General features: G+C 39.9%; 2 protein-coding genes and 2 non-coding genes across 5 annotated transcripts in view; 1 reads left to right on the top strand and 3 right to left on the bottom strand.

Moving 5' to 3' along the window:
* Positions 1-9,927: 9,927 nt before the first annotated feature.
* Positions 9,928-13,290, bottom strand: RPL12 (ribosomal protein L12). Its single transcript, XM_074211117.1, has 7 exons — positions 13,118-13,290; positions 11,946-12,019; positions 11,318-11,416; positions 11,074-11,155; positions 10,701-10,787; positions 10,077-10,189; positions 9,928-9,980 (listed from the first exon to the last, which is right to left on the bottom strand). The coding sequence occupies exons 1-7, from the start codon at positions 13,152-13,154 to the stop codon at positions 9,975-9,977; spliced, it is 498 nt and encodes a 165-aa protein (XP_074067218.1). The 5' UTR covers positions 13,155-13,290; the 3' UTR covers positions 9,928-9,974.
* Positions 10,411-10,539, bottom strand: LOC141510680 (small nucleolar RNA SNORA65). The gene has a single exon (XR_012475108.1). It is a non-coding gene; the product is annotated as a small nucleolar RNA SNORA65 (small nucleolar RNA).
* Positions 10,866-10,998, bottom strand: LOC141510679 (small nucleolar RNA SNORA65). The gene has a single exon (XR_012475107.1). It is a non-coding gene; the product is annotated as a small nucleolar RNA SNORA65 (small nucleolar RNA).
* Positions 13,291-14,527: 1,237 nt separating the features above from the next.
* LRSAM1 (leucine rich repeat and sterile alpha motif containing 1) overlaps positions 14,528-15,921 on the top strand; it is a 40,194-nt gene continuing 38,800 nt past the window's right edge. For both annotated transcript variants that reach the window (XM_074211113.1, XM_074211114.1), the window contains exons 1-2: positions 14,528-14,643; positions 15,150-15,244. In XM_074211113.1, coding sequence (XP_074067214.1) covers positions 15,173-15,244 — 72 coding nt within the window. In that variant the 5' untranslated portion in view covers positions 14,528-14,643; positions 15,150-15,172. The remainder of the gene's footprint in view (positions 14,644-15,149; positions 15,245-15,921) is intronic.

The raw sequence follows: 15,921 nt of genomic DNA, 5'->3' as shown, positions 1-15,921 counted from the left end.
AGATAGCAATAGGAACCACTAAACCATGCATAGGATCCCTATGGGAAGCAAATTGACTTAGGAAACCCCATATTATCCTTGCTTATGTTCTATTGTATTTTCAGTTATTTTATTAAATATTTTCCACTTACATTTTAATCTGCTTTGGGAAGCTCTTGGGAATATTGTGTATTTGATAATTCTAGACTAAAGCTTCCTCAAGGCTGCCTATGAGATCTTTCCGAACCATAAGTCTGATCATGTGACCCCCTTATTCAATTAGCTTCAGTGACTTCCCATTGCTTTCAGAATTTGAATATAAAAACCTTTGTTTGGTGTTCAAAACCTTTCTGGTGTTCTTGTTCTTTATATCCCTCCACCCACAATATACTTTGCCATCCAATGACATTGCCCTCTTTGCAGTTCCTTGAACAAGACACTCCATCCCTGGACTCTGGGCATTGTTATTGGTTGTCCACCATGCCTGGAATGCTCTCCCTCCTCAACCCTACCTCCTGACTTCCCTGGCTTCCTACAAGTCCCAGCTTAGTTCTCACCTTCTGCAGGAAGCCTTGTCCAATTCTTTCATTCTGGTGCCTTCCCTCTCTATATTATCTCCAATTTAACATATAAATAGTTTGTCCATAGTTGCTTGCATGTTATGTTCTCTGTTAAACTTTGAGTTCCCTGAGAACAGGGACTGTCTTTTGCCATTCTTTGTAAGCAGTACTTTGCACAGTCATAGGAAATAGGCAATCAATAAATGTTTACTGACTGACAAATGGAGCATTTGGTATTCTTTTTTTGTTTGTTTTTTGTAAGGCAATGGAGTAAAGTGACTTGCTGAAGCTCACATAGCTAGGTAATTAATAAGCATCTGAGACCAAATTGGAACTCAAGTCTTCCTGACTCCAGGGCCAGTGCTCTATCCACTGTGCCACCTAGCTGCCTTTGGTACTTTCTTATATATGGTCATTAATACATGGGATGTCTCCTATGTTAATACAATCCAAACATATGATTATTCTAACAAAAGGATAAGAAAGAAAATGTAAAACTAAACAATATTGCTAAAATTAGACCTAGTACATATGGTGTTATCTCAATGCAACAAGTCAGAAACATACTATAATTGCTCAGAACCAAGTTCTGGACTTACACATAGATTGGATTTAATCATGGATGCCTCTTACACAAATCTTCCTTTGTTTTATGCCCTCAATTTGTTTTTTTGTAAGGAAGAACAGAAGTTCTCTATAAAAAGGGAAAATGTTCTGAACTCCCATGCAATAAATCAAGCTGGAGAACTATCAAGGAAAGGCCTTATTCAACTTGACAAAAACCTACAATGCAGAGAGGACTTTCCACTAAACCCAGGAAATGTCAAAACAACTTTTCCTTTCAGGAATTTATCTTATCAAGAGAATCACAGGAGGAATTTACTACCCTCTTTCTACACTGCTATTCTGGTATTTACAGAAGTTATGTGAACATTATCTATCTGCTGGGTCATGATAAGAGACAAAGACAGATATGGAAAGCTAGAGATTCCATTAGCTACTTCATATATATCGCAGCTCATTAAAACTAAATAATTAGACAGTGAATAAAAGATGTTTGTATCCTCATGGAAACTAAAAGACAATAAATAATGACTAACAGACAATTTTTAACTGTCAGTGTCAGTGCCAGTGATAAGTACTGAGAATACAAAGAAAACCAAAAGATAATCCTTGCCTTGGAGAAGCTCACAATCTAATAAGGGAGATAGTTATGTAAAAAAAATCTATCTTCAGGTTCAATTGAAAATAATTAATAGAGGGAAGGTACTAGAACTAAAAAGTGTTGGGGGATGGGCAAGGAAATGGTTGGTGTTGCCACAAAGATCAGGGTTCTTGGAAATAAAAAACTTACAACTAGCCCTGAAGGTGTGAAAGCTCAGGATTTTTTATTTCCCAAGCCTGCAAAGTTCAGATTAAACTTTTTTCCTTGCAGAAATAGTAAGTTACTTAAGGACAGGCTAAAAAAATAAAGGTCTGGGGGAAAAAATAGACAGGCACAATTGATGTTTTCCTAATATTAAAAAACAAATATTTCTCCTTCAACAGGATTAGGCAGTGTTCCCTATAGAAGATGGGAGGTAAAAGGTCAAAAGGTACACCCTCAGTAAAAAGAAAGATGCCTCTATAAATCGAAGTGAATGCAAAGTCATGCATTGAAGGAAGATACAGCAGAGTCCAAGCTGATTCCAGCAGTGGGTAGTGGAGAGAACAAGTCTTTTTATAGAGTTTTGGATATAGGAGGTAGGGTGGTATGGTTTCTATAGGGACTGGGAGCCATTGGAGTCTCCATGGAAGCTGCATTTTGTCTGGGGGCTCACCAAGATGAGATTGTGCATTGTTTGGAATTTCTAGGAAAGGACATGATTATAGGGCTCTACTGGCAACAATGAAACTCAGGCCTGGATTCAACATTCCAATCTTTTTGTTTTAATTTTACTAAAAGGGGGATTGGGGTCGGAGGTCAGTTCTTCTGGAGCTACTTCCAGTTGAGGACAATGATGTCATCAGATACCACAGAGGGTAAAAGATGGAACTGTTGGTAGCCTTGTGCCTGAAATAGCATAATGCATTTGGCCATCTGAGATGTTGCAGTGTTTACTGTTTTGTGGATGAAGGATATAAGCATCTGAAACAAAAGAGGACCTAATAAGATTGCCAAGACGACCATGATTAGTGGGGTTAATCTGGGAAGGAGCCAAGGGAGTATATGGGAAAACTGAAATTGTTAGCTGATTTTTACTTAATATGTGAGGCTCTTGTCAGTTTTTTAGCAGCATCCTGAACCAATCCAGACTTATCAACATAGAAACAGTATTCTTTGTCCAGGAACAAAGGCCTCCCTTCTTGGCAGTAAGTCCAAGCCCCAACTGTTTTGAAATGTTAGCAGGGGCGGCTAGGTGGCACAGTGTATAAAGCACTGGCCCTGGAGTCAGAAGTACCTGGGTTCAAATCCAGTTTCAGACACTTAATAATTACCTAGCTGTGTGGCCTTGGGCAAGCCACTCAAATCCATTTGCCTTGCAAAAAAAAAAAATGTAAAAAAAAGTTACAGAAGCTAGGGAATCCAGTTGCTCTTTAATTTGTAGGAAACTTGGCTACATCAAGAGTTTCCTGAAGATCTTCTGATGATAGCTGCTTAAAGTTATACAGAGAAGTTATAATACCTATAGCCACTAGGTATAAGAGTGAGGGTCCTTGGTACCTTGTGTCTTCAAGGTGGCAAGGAAGGGTCTGGTTCTTGGGGCTACTTCAATGTGGGGCAAGAGATAGATCAGGGAACAAATACTTGTTCAGTTGCTATGAAGACAAAGATAGGCTGTGTTCCCATAGAGAAGATCCCATCTTCTTTCCAGCATATACCAAGGTGGAAAAGAGGTGAGCAAACTCATTCCCCTTCCCGTGGCAAAGTGAAAGGGAATTCATGAGGGCCAGGCATGTCATAGGTCTTGGCCAGGGATCCTGCCCATGGACTTGATGGGTTGGGAAAGAAGTGGGTAGGGGAGATACAAAGGCCTCCTTGAGGTGGAGTACAGATATGACTCTGACAGGTTTTTTTTTTTTTTTAGGGCAATGGGGTTAAGTGGCTTGCCCAAGGCCACACAGCTAGGTAATTAAGTGTCTGAGGCCAGATTTAAATGCAGGTATTTCTGACTCCAAGGCTGGTGCTCTACCCACTGGGCCACCTAGCTGCCCCAATCTGACAGCTTTGATAAGCTCAGGAGGGTATCAGAGCGAGCAGAAGCCCTAATCAGTGGGGATTGGAACTGTGGGAGGGATTTATGTCCTACATGGAGGGAATACTGAAATTGAATTTTCTTGCTTTTGGGGAAGGCAGTTAATCTGAGTTAGCCAGGGACCTTGCCATATGACCCCTTTAGAGAGGTGGCTTGTTTTTCATCCAGTGTATATTCTGAATTCAGGGAAGGCAAAGCGGTATGTATAGGGTTGGCCTTCTCATTTCCACTTGTTACAGAGGTAGACATGTCCTGATGGCAATTCACTTAAACCCATGGCCTTGCAAAAAAGGAAAAGTAAGGAAATCCCTTTCTGCCCAGATAGAGGCATAAGAATGTTTAATATGAAAAGCATATTGGCAATCTGTGTAGATGCTGTTTCCCTTCGCTAGAGAATTCGAATTAAAGTAGTCTTCATTTCTGTGGGATAATTAAGGTGAGAGTCTCAAGTTAAAAACGGACAGAAACTTTCTCACTATTGTTTATAAGACTTTAATTCCAGGGGCAGCTAGGTGGTGCAGTGAATTGAGAACCAACCCTGGAGTCAAGAGGACTGAAGTTCAAATCCAATCTCAGACATTTAATAGTTACCTGGCTGTGTGACCTTGGGCAAACCTCATTGCCTTAAATAAAATAAAAAAAAATACTTTAATTCCTATAAGGACTCATCAGAGAAGGGAAGAACAGCATTTTCCCTATATTTACACCAGAGGGATCTTGGAATTCTTCAAGTCAAGAATAAACCTAACAGGATACAAAACAGAATTATTCTGTGAAAGGAATCAATTTCAATATACGGGCTCTGCCTACACTATTCTCTACTTCAATTCTGATAAACATTGGTTTATTTTAATATTTTGTGGAAAGGTGATCATCACAATTGGTAGCATTTTAAGCATTCTAATATCTGAAACTCCAAGTTAAAAAAAGGACATTTTAAAATGTATGGACCTTCTTATGTTCATTGCATTCAATTATGGTGATGACCATAAAGAGATTTTGAACTTTATGATTCAATGTAAAAATCACATATATCAAAGTGACAACACAGACTGCCTCTAGGAGTATATAATAAATCAATAAATTATCCGAGGAGCTCAAATCCAGGACAGTTGCCCAAACTCTATCCATTGATCAGATTTGTCACAACCTCCACAATCTCCAGCTTTGAAGTGATGAATCTTCATAACTGCAACACAAAAACGAAAGGGACTTAATCATTTATTATGTGGATATCTATCTCACAGTGCTGTTATGGAGAAATAATAATTGAGTTTAAGCTTTGAATTTACTTGAGCAAGTAATTTGCTCTAATAAAAGTAGAATTTATATTAAAAAAACTGCATTAGGGTAGCTAGGTGGAATACCGGCTCTGGAGTCAAGAGTACCTGAGCTCAAATCTGGCCTCAGACACTTATTACCTAGCTGTGTGGCCTTGGGCAAGCCACTTAACCCCATTTGCCTTGCAAAAACCTAAAAAAAACCTGCATCAGACAATAGTGGGGTGAGTGGGCATTTTTGCTTTGCTCCCATTTTTATTGCTTCATAAGAATTATAATAATTTTTCAATAATTCTTTATCTAGATTATTTGTTCATTTCTTGCTTACTTTTCCTCCTATAATTAATGTGGAACTTTTTCTTCTGTTTTTTTTATTTTGCATCAAGATATTATACTATAAAAGTCTCTCTAGACTTCTCTGTAATCCTAATACTTATTAGTCTTAGGTTGTACTCTGGTATTCCATTACCATTAATAAATTATTTAACCGTTTTGTTATTTTAAAACTTTTGAATTGCTTCCAGCCTTTTTTTCCTCCTCTAAAAATTCAATAATTTTACATTGAGATTTTTTTCAGAGATGACATGACTATGTGACATAGAAGATGACAATCTCTAAGAAATTAAGAATGACCCATTGGATAATCAAAAACTACATAGTGTAGGTATCATCTGTAGCCAACCACCCACAATAACCTGTATACAAAAAGGGATGAAAAAGGTTATCATTAGTAGAGGAACAGACATCAAATTGGTGATTAATGCTTGGAAAGACTCCATCATTCCTGGTCACAGAACTTATTTAAGTCTGAAGGTTTCTGAAATGCTCTCAGAGAATTTAGGTTAGTGATTCAGCAGGCAGGAGGCACATCAGTTTTGATCTATCCAATGAAGAAACTCACCATTAAGAACAAAAAATCTAGATACAGAATGACTGAAAATGGAAGAAGAGAAAGAAGTACAATAACCAAGCCCAATATTCCAGATGAAGTTTGACTAGTGAGACTATCACTTTTTCATTCCTGGAATTCTGACCTACCTAGAATGGATCAAAGTTTACCATTATATAGTTTTCTTCCTCCTCCCCATCCTAGGATAGCAAATAATCTGATATAGGTTATACTTGTACAATCATGTTATAAATTTCCATATTGGTCATGCTGTGAAAGAATAATCAGAAAAGAGAAAAACCTTTCATCTGCAGGTCTGTAGTTGTTTCTCTGGATTTGGATCCAAGTCTTTTGAGGAGTATTGTGTTCTCATGGTTGGGCTCACTCAATATCATTTCTTGTAAATCTTTTCAGATTTTTCTGGTATCTGCCTGCTCATCATTTTTATGAGTGGGTTTACCATGACATTCATATGCCACAATTTGTTCAGCTACTGCATGTATACATGGTTTGGTTGCCCTTTGAATATAGTTCCAAATTGTTCTCCAGAATGGTTGCTTCAGTTTACAATTCCACCAAAAGTGCATTAGTGTCCCAGTTTTTCCATACCCCCTCCAACATTTCCCTTTATTAAATTAGCCAATCTGATAGGTATGTATTAGTACCTCAAAATTGTTTTAGAACATTTATGACTACAGATAACTTTTAATTTACCTGTTCATATTCTTTGATCATTTACAAAATGGGGAATGACTTGCATTCTTATAAATCTTATTCAACTTAAGAGAAAAGCAAGTAGTACAATAACCAAATCTAACATTGTAGATTAAATCTGACCAATGAGACTATCACTGGAAATGCTTTTCTTAGTGCAGCTCCAAATAATATTTGTGGTTTGTTTTTGAGGTAATCAAGTTTATGTATTATTTGCCCAGGGTCACACATCTATCAAGTAAGCTCAATCCACTGCACAACCTTGCTCCTCCCCGCACTAGCTTTTGAAGCTGCTTTATCAGATTGCCAACTGCTATTGGGCTACTGGTCCATTAAAACTCCTAGATCATTTTCAGAAAAATTGCTAACAATGCTTTCTTCCACTTCTGTGAAAGTCATTCTTTAATTTTATCTTAACATTGCACATATTTCCAGGCAGTTAATAGACAGTTTACTAAATATTAAATTGAACATGCAGGAATAGATTTTGCTTAATTATTATTTGTTACAAGGGCTTTTTAAAAAAAATTTAATTGTGAAGGAGTAAAAGCAGTTTGGGGTTAATTAGAAATTTTTTTTTGCAAGGCAATGGGGCTTGCCCAAGGCCACACAGCTAGGTAGTGTCTGAGACCAGATTTGAACTCAAGTACTCCTAACTCCAAGTCCAGTGCTCTATCCACTGTGCCACCTAGCCACCCCTTAATCAAAAATGTAACCTTCAATACCCATCCAAGAGCAGTCAGATGGCACAGTGGATACAGTGCTGGGCCTGGAGTCAGGAAAATTCATCTTCCTAAGTACAAATCTAGTCTCAGCTACTTCCTGTGGGGCTGTTCTTAGTTGTGTGACCCTGGCAACTTAAACCTGTTTTCCTGTAGAACCAAAGAAAATGGTAAACCACTCCAGTATCTTTTCTAATACCCCAATTGGGGTCAGGAAGAGTCAGGACCGAACAATTAACATGTATCCAAGGACAGGGAATATAAAGAAAAATGAAAGTGTCTTCAAGGGTCAACAGGTCTTGTGCTGATTTGTGATTTTCCAAACCGCTTTCAGAAATAATATAATTTCTATTTAAGTATTTTAGCAATCATATCACTGGCTTTTTGTGCTTAAAAACACTCAAGTGTTCCTTAGTTTCCATGTGAACTTCAAATCCTGCTTTTATAGGACTACTCTGTACTATTACTTTTCCTTCTCCCCATACTTATGGGCAGTTTTTTTGGACATTGCTGTGAAGCAAAGAACTTGATTTCTCTTCTAATCTGTCATTAAAATATCCATCCAGTTAAGTCTAGCTGTCTTTTATGTTCACATCTTTTGTTCCCTTCTTTCCAGTCTAAAACCACCCAATCCACACCCTTCTCTTCTAGAAGATATTCTTCAAATACTTATTTTTCCTAATAGGCAACTAGATGGTGCAGGGAACAGAGGACCAGTTACGCAGTTTAAATCTGACCTCAGACACTTGATACTAATATTAATTTGTGATCCTGGACAAATCACTTAATCCCAATTGCCAAATACCCAGAGCCATCTCTAGTTGTCCTAATCCATATTTGGCCAATGGAACCAGATGGCTGTTACTTCAATCCAAATCATGTGTATGTCATAGTCTTTGAGTTCAAGAGACAAATTAAAACTATTTTCTTCATGCTTCTACCTCTTAGAAATGCCCATGCTACCTACTGTCAAAGGTGAGTCAAAATGCCACTTCCTAATATTATCTGTATTGATTGACCCAGATGTTAATATTTTTTGATCTCACACACACACACACACACACACACATTTTCTCTCTTCTCCAGGAGCATACAAGCTTGCTGAGGGTAGGGACTATCTTGTGTTATTGTAATACCAAACCCATGGTAGTCATTCACTATTTGCTCAGTTAAATTAGGAGATAAGAAACGTACCCTGTAAACAGATACAGATTAGGAAAATTAACAAGGTTCAATTAAATTTCTTCAACCTCATTTGTCAAGTCTGGTTAGGAAATGTTAGTTTTTTTCTGAGGAAATAAAGGTTACACCAGCACTTTCTGAAATCAGAGAATCTTGGGAGTTACCATCCTCCTCTATAAAATGGAAGGGGCAGTAGATGAAAGGGAGTCATTTCAAAACACATCTATTACAAACAAAAGCTAATTACTCCAGTGGGATGCATAGGGCAGGGGCTCCTAAGAAGATTGGTCCTAAAGTGGAAAACTAAAAACCTTGCTTTTCTTTTCCCTCTACCAATTTCTTTCATTTTTTTTCAATTTTCTTTCATGTTCATAAAATAAACTCAACTTCTGCAACTTACCAGTTCCAGGTAGGGAAAGAAGTCTATTACACTTAGTGGCTCAGGAACCAGAAGGGAATTTAAGTGCCCTATTCTCATGTAACATGTGGGTTTCAAGAAAAAAAGGAAGCTTATAAAAGTAAAGCTACATTAATCTGTCATATTTCCTAATTCCTCAACCACTCCCCCTACACTTATAAATAAATAATGCTTCCTTCTAGTTGTTTTTAACTCCCTAAAACCCACAAGGAATCCTTGATAATGCTGGATATGAACAAGTGCTACCACCCAGTGGTGACTTCTGAACTTGCAACATCAACTTGGTCTAATTATTCCTAACACCTGGAATATATAAATTGCTGACAGAACCAAATTCATTTTCTTCAGAAATAACTTTCTAAGAATTCAAGATATTAATTAATGCCATGGGCACATCTCACTCAGTTTTCTCATGTGTGAAATGACAAGGTTCAAGAAAATAAAGTGCTTTCAACAGGTATACTTCTGACACCTTAAAATCCATTCTATTGCTAAGTCTTTGCTAAGCTTTATTATTGAAATTCCCAAGAATGGGAGACAATTTTCAGACAAATTTAGACTCTTAAAAGTTGTTCCTTTAGAACATCGCTTCAATTTCTTGATTCTCAACTTCTAGTTATTGCCATTAATTGAACTACCTAAAGTCTACATTGAAAGGATCCTCATCCCGCAATTATCCATCACATACAAGGTTTTAAAGAAAAGTAGCAGGCTTTTCCCCATTAGTCTGTAAAGACAGCAAACTCTGCTCACTCTTGAGGTCATTTTGGCTAGTTCAGCCATACTTCAATAACTTCCCTGTTATTCTTAACACCACCCTCCCTCCTCCAAATGAACTGAAAAGTAGTTAAAAGTTATTGCAGAGCAAGGAGGCTAAGACAATAAGTTAACAAGTTATTTTCCAGAATGTGTGGTAGCTTCTGACAGAAAAAAATGAAGAGCCTCTGTCTGTTGTCAAATGTTAATTTATTGCAAATAGTCTCCTTTTCAGCTTTTAACTCTGTGGACAGAAGAGAAATATCATCAGTTTTGTATTATTGTTATTATTGTCCCCAAAAAGGATAAAACAAAATTAAGAAGTTAGATTAATACTTACTGCTGGGCATTCCACTGCCCCACTATTGATGTCATCAATGACATCATGAGGATGTCTGCCATCAATGTTGCAGCCCACAGACTGGGCTGTTCCAAGGATCTCTTTAATAGTTCCTGTAACAAAAGGGCAAAACAAGACCTTAAGCTTCTAAGGCCTACAATTTACTCAACCCAGTATTCTCTAAGGTAACAGAATTGAATCAAACCCTGACTTTTGCTTTAAGAAAGTAAGCATTACTGTATCAAGTATTACAAATAAAACTTCCAATACTTGACAAAGCTAATCTGTTTTAGAGCCCAGAGTAGATGGTTTCTTTAAGATTTCCTTAGCTACTCCATGTTCCCAAACTTTCGGCACAGAGTCACCCACAAGCAGAATAACCCTGTTTCCTAAGTTGGGTTTTTCTCTCAGCTCACCACTGGATTGCACCAGCCAACAACATAGACACAGGTGCAGTGGCAGGTGGCTGAGGACAAACAATCACAAATAGAGGTGAGTCCTTCTGCATGACCTTCCTATATACATCCCAGTCTTGGATACTTGCTCAAAAATCCAAGTAGCAGTCTTAATTTTAAAAATGTCACACACATCTTAATTCTTCCTAGTATCTACCATGGTTCTTACCAGAGAGTTCTCTTGCCAAGGATCGGTGCCTCATCTGTCTAGCAATGTTGACAATCTCATCAAAAGTGATGTTTCCACTGTGTTTAACTAGGCAAAACACAAGAAATTCAGTTAATACCCCCCATCATAATGCAGGGCAAAGTAATAAGACCCCTGGACCTAACAAGTTGTTCCCAAGCTTTCGGCACAGAGTTACCCACAAGCAGAATAACCCTGTTTCCTAAGCTGGGTTTCTCTCTCAGCTCACCACTGGATTGCACCAGCCAACATTATCACTGGAACCAGGTGCAGTGGCAGGTGGCTGTATGCAAAACCAAATTCCATACATTCCTAGGGAACACCTTCAATCTCCTCTGCAATAAAATAAACTTACTATTTTTCTGCTTCTTTCTGTCTCGAGGAGGTTCCTTTAGAGCTTTGATGATCAAGGCTGAGGCAGAAGGCACCACCTCAATCTTAAAAAGAGAAAAATTCATTATAACTCATTTCAATCAGGTTTAAAGTTTCAAAGAGTTTATGGGGATTGCCTTATTACAGTTGACTAAAAACCCAAATTACGTGCCCAGCAACCCAGATTCTAATTATTAACAAGAGAAAATTATCACCAAAATAATTACCTGGGCCTGTCTGTTCTGAATGGTAAGTTTTACTGTAATCCTAAGCCCTTTCCAGTCACCAGTTGCCTTGGCAATGTCATCACCAACCTTTTTTGGAGACTAAAATAAAAAAAGAAAAATAATTACATGTACCACAACCCTAATGGGCCTGCCTAGAGATTAATGGGTCGACTGGAGGGACCTATCCTGTCTTCCAAGTAAAATCAATCAAAAATTTGCTATTTTGTGTGTGTGGGTAATTACAAGTGTCTAAGGTCAGATTTGAACTCAGATTCTTCTAATTCCAGGGCTGATGCTCTAACCACTGCCTCCCCAGCTATTTTAAAATAGAGATTAAGATAAGTTGTATAAAGCACCCCTAATTTTCCATGTAAATAGTAATTAAATGGACACAAGCAATTCCTTAAGTTTCACAAAACTAGATAATTCCTCATTGTCACAAGTTTTCCTAATAATTTCTCAAATATCTAAATTTTAATCTTTAGAGATAATGAAACAATTTTTGTGAAGCTTTCTCAGTAATTAATTTACTTTGCTTCAGTCTCTTAAATTAGGTGCAAGTCTGATTACTTAGCAGTCCACTAAAAAAATATTGAATGCAATATAAAATATCCTTACAGTAACTTACCAAACCCAAGGGACCAATTTTTGGGGCCAGAGCTGATGTGGCACCAACTTCACCACCAGTGCACCTTAAAAACACTAGAGAAACATCCAAAGATTAAGACCTTTAAAAAAAAATGAGGCTGTGCATATAAATTACAAGATTCTAATTTTCTGCAGGGAAGGGGAAAATACAAAATATTAAGATAAATGAAGGATGGATGCAAATCTTAATCTTAGTATACTCATGATACCCAAATGTTGCCAATTTGGGCTTGCACCCCCGTGAAGGTCTGAAAACAATAATTAAGAGCATCTTTGATAAACATATAATTCTAAAACTTAAGATTATGGTAATTGTTTGCTGAATTATAACTTTCAAGAGAGTATAATTAATCACATATTTTCTTTTGCAAGCTAAGTGTCTGAGCTCACATTTGAACTCAGATTCTCCTAAATCCAGGGCTAATGATCTAACCACTGCCTCATGTACCTTCCCCCCACAAGTTTTAAAATAGGTTTTATTATGTACCCCCAATTTTCCACGTAAATAGTAATTAAATGGACATAAGCAATGCCTGAAAGTCTCACAAAACAAGATCAATTCCTCACTGTCACAAGTTTTCCTAATAACTTCTCAATGCCCAAATTTTAATATTATGCTTTAGAGATAATCAATATGAGAAATCAGGACGTTATTCTCTGTATGATTACTGAGTGCAAATTGTTTTCTGAATATTTCTTTGAGATCTCTTAGCGAAAAATCCAGCATCCAAGCTGAGTTAAGAGTCCTTTCGGCAAAATAACTGGATTAGTATCGAAAGTGTTAACGGAGTTAGCAGCACTCTGGGTCCACTTCAGTTTTGGGTTTAGAAACCCAGAGCGGCTCTCCTCTACCCCCGCTCCCGCATTTTCCCCTAGAGAAAGCAATCCCAGAACCCTGAGCCCTTCCTACTCGAGCTCGGGAAGCTCGGGTTTGGAGACGCCGGAGTGGGGAGAAGGAGGGGGAGATCCCACAGACCTGGAGCGTCACATGGGGAAAGAAGATTGAGGGGCTCGGAACCCCCTGGGTCCAGGGGCAGAAACTGGCCGGAACACAAGAAGAACCGTGCGCACGCGCGGCAGGAGGCTGGGGGCCGACTTGGCGAGAGAAGTAGGCCCCGGTTCTCCCATTCCCTCCCTGGCCCAGAGACGCACCGACTTTGATTTCATTAGGATCAAACTTGGGAGGCATGGCGGCGAAGAAGGTGGAGGCTCGGTCTCGATGCTGCGGGGTGGCTGCCGGTGTCGGATGAACCCGGATTCGGGACGACCGAAAGAAGTTGCACCTTCACCACCACGAGCTGGAGCCAAAAGACCGGAAATGGCAGGCGTAGAGCCGGATATAGGAAGATCCAAGTCTCGCGAGAATCGTCGCAGCACCGCCGCTGACGCTCCGGGAGCCATGTTGCTTGTGGGCGGGAGCTGGTGGCTGGGAAGCCGGCGATCGCGGTGAGCGGCGGCGGCTGCTTCTCTCGGGGTAGGAGGGGAGGCGGGCACCGACCCTTCCCCCTCAAGTCCCCGGGACCGCAGCTCCTCCAGATCTTGTCCCCGCTCTGATCCGGCAGTCTCGGTCTCCTCTATGGCGGAGGTTTCCTTTCCCCCCTTTGGTTGGCTGGGCGGGGGGTTTTGGTGGGGCGGTCCCTGCCCCCTTCCGCGCCCCGGCGTCTCCCGCTTCCGCCCCCGGCGGACCCCCTGGCCCGTCAGCAATGGGTTCCGCCCCCACGCCCTGCACTTGGGGATGTTTGGGCCTCCCCATGTCTCGGGGCCTCCCGGCCGACCCAGACACTGGGCCCCGAGAGTTGTGGCGAGGCCGCGGCTGGACCTTTCTGCCCGACCTCCCCAGGTGCGGCTGGCAGGTGCCAACCCCCCGCCCGAGCGCTTTGGGCATCTTCGGGAGCGTCACCCTCTGTTTCACACTCCTGTAGACAGACATGGGCGCTGCAGCCCCGGAATTTTGGTTCCACCTCCACCGCTAATTCACCTCCTGACCTTGGGCAAATCCTTTCTCTTCATCTGCAAGAGAAGATGGTCTCCGTGCTTCCTCCTGTAGAGCTGGGGCATCCTGAATCCATAATTGTGCCACATCCTCTTAAGACAGCTTCCGGCCAGGTTAGCCTGTTGCTGCAAGGGAGCATGACTTAACAAGCACCTCTTTGGGCTAAATGAATGGGAACCGGAGGCTCTGTCCCTTCTCTGGTCTGGCCCCCTGGCTTCCTTCAAGTCAGCAAGGAAGCCTTTCCCAGCAGCTCCAGCACCATTACTGTCCATAACTGGGCCTGCTAGTTTGTACATGCTTGTCGCCCCTCCCCGTTGTGAAATCCCTTTCTGTATCTCTCCCCATGTTTACTTGAGTCCCTGATTGAATGGGGTGTAGGGGAGGTTTACATTATGGAATGTAGTGTTCAGTCAGTTCCTTTAACACAGACTGGGGATAGGGGTGGGGGCAGGGGCTCTGCTAGATGTCATGGAATGATCCAAGCCCAAAGTCAGAAAGACTGACCTCAGACACTTGACTGACTGACCTTGATCAAGTCACTTAATCTTGCCTGTCACAGTTTCCTCATCTGTAGAAGGAAATGACAAACTAGTCTGCCAAGAAAAACCACCAAACTCCAAATGAGCAACAGAACTGAAAAGGACCTCAGAGATCATTTAATTCAACCTTATCAGAGGACTTCTTGGTATGGCACAAATGCTTTAAACATAGTAGATAATAATAATAACCAGCCTAGTAGTCATTGTCTTGTTGCTTTCAACTTCAAGGATATGTAATCTTTGCAATGAGAATGATCCTCTACTGATATAGATTGCAATCCTCATATTCTTACCAGTTTTCCTGAGTATTTTTTGACCAAAAAATTAATTACTCTGGCCAAACTTGGTACTGAGCCTGGCCACACTTAGCTAAATTGTTTTCTAATGCTTCTTGGTGGTTCCAGTGTTGGTCACTGTCATCATAAACATACCATGTACAATACATCCTAGTGATCATTGGTCACAGGACAATGAACCCTTTGTTTATGAGCTTAAGGGTCAATATACATAAAAGTTATTTAATAACTACTAGTTGATTTGATTTCTACTGTTATGAGTTGGAGGACTCTTGAAGTTATTGTTTTGTAATTCTACCCAGATAGATGGCTAAATACATTCTTCTGTATTCCTGCTTTCTCTGTTTATTTCATAGAGACTCAGTGATTACCCCAGAGGATGCCCCTCTTTTTCCGAAAAAGGAAACCCTGCGATGAGGCTCGGAAACGCTTTGAATACCAGATGTGTCTTGTGAGTGTGAATTCAGGTCTCATTTTCTCCTGTTCATTCTTCGATTCTATTACTCTCCACTACAACTTACACTCTGCAGTGAACCAGAGAGAATAAGCATCAACTGAAATACTGGGGATATATAATTTGAAGAATGGAAGACTCAGGTTGGGGTGAGGTGGTGGTTATGGTAACTATTTTCAAGAAAAGTAAAAGTGGGATTAGACTTGTTCAATTTAGCCTGGATGTAAAAAAAGTAAGTGGACATATGCATTAATAGGTAACTAGATGGTACAGGAGATAAGAATCAGGCCTGGAGTTAGAAAGACCTGAGTTCAAATTTGGCCCCAAACACTTATTAGCTGTTAATTTAACTGATTGCCTCCCTTTCTTCTGCTGTAAAATGGGGATAGTAATGTGCCCACCAATAAAATTGTTGTGATGATGAAATGCTAAGAAATGTCTCTTTAGAGCCTTAATATCTTCAAAGGGGTTTGAGGGAATTAAGAAAATTGAAGGTCTTAGGACTGTTTTTGTTCTTAGTGTCTGGAGAGGAGAAAGAAAAAAATAGAGTAATGTTTCTAAAGACCTTTCCTCACAACAGTCCTGTGAGTTGGTATGATATGAGAAGGCAGCATGGTTGAGTGAGATTTCTAGATTGGGAGTTGGGATGTCTGACTTTGAATGCTTACTATGCC

The sequence above is a fragment of the Macrotis lagotis genome, chromosome 1 (genome assembly GCF_037893015.1).
Source record: "Macrotis lagotis isolate mMagLag1 chromosome 1, bilby.v1.9.chrom.fasta, whole genome shotgun sequence".
NCBI lineage: Eukaryota > Metazoa > Chordata > Mammalia > Peramelemorphia > Peramelidae > Macrotis > Macrotis lagotis.
The sequence above is the reverse complement of the archived record's forward strand: the minus strand, read 5'-3'. Positions and strand labels throughout refer to the sequence as shown.